The following is a 467-nucleotide window of genomic DNA, read 5'->3' on the forward strand; positions in this document are numbered from 1 at the left end:
GGCCTCAAACTGCAGCAGAGGAAATTTAAATTGGAGACTAGGAGGGACTGTCTGACAGTGTGGTCCAACATTGGAACAGGCTCCCTAGAAGTTGTGGAATCTCCATCACTGGAAATTTTTAAGAGGTTAGACAGGGACTCTGCTGGGATGGTTTAGTCAGGGATCCTGCCTTGAACAGGGGGCTGGACTGCATGACCTCATGAGATCCCTTCCAATCCTACTTTCCTATGATCCTATTACTAGCTTTATATGTTAAAGCTCAGTGTTACCTGGGAATCCAGATCTTCTCCTTTCAGGCAAAGGTTTGCATCAATAACATTCAGTCCCACCAACAGACCTACAATCACTGCTCCTTCTTCCTCCATCATCAACGCATCAGGTTCAAATCTTGGCTCAAAACAGGAAGATCTTGGTGAAACTTTATGCCTTACAGCATACAGGAGGTCAGACAAAATGTGCCCAGAGCC

The 467-nt window shown here is 45.8% G+C and overlaps 1 protein-coding gene across 6 annotated transcripts in view; it reads right to left on the minus strand.

Moving 5' to 3' along the window:
- RUFY1 (RUN and FYVE domain containing 1) overlaps positions 1 to 467 on the minus strand; it is a 45,445-nt gene that overhangs the window by 20,119 nt on the left and 24,859 nt on the right. For all 6 annotated transcript variants that reach the window (XM_019506180.1, XM_019506179.1, XM_019506178.1 and 3 more), the window contains exon 6: positions 270 to 384. In XM_019506180.1, the coding sequence (XP_019361725.1) occupies positions 270 to 384 (115 nt within the window). The remainder of the gene's footprint in view (positions 1 to 269; positions 385 to 467) is intronic.

The sequence above is a fragment of the Gavialis gangeticus genome, unplaced genomic scaffold (genome assembly GCF_001723915.1).
Source record: "Gavialis gangeticus isolate Ggan-Ray unplaced genomic scaffold, GavGan_comp1, whole genome shotgun sequence".
Taxonomy (NCBI): domain Eukaryota; kingdom Metazoa; phylum Chordata; order Crocodylia; family Gavialidae; genus Gavialis; species Gavialis gangeticus.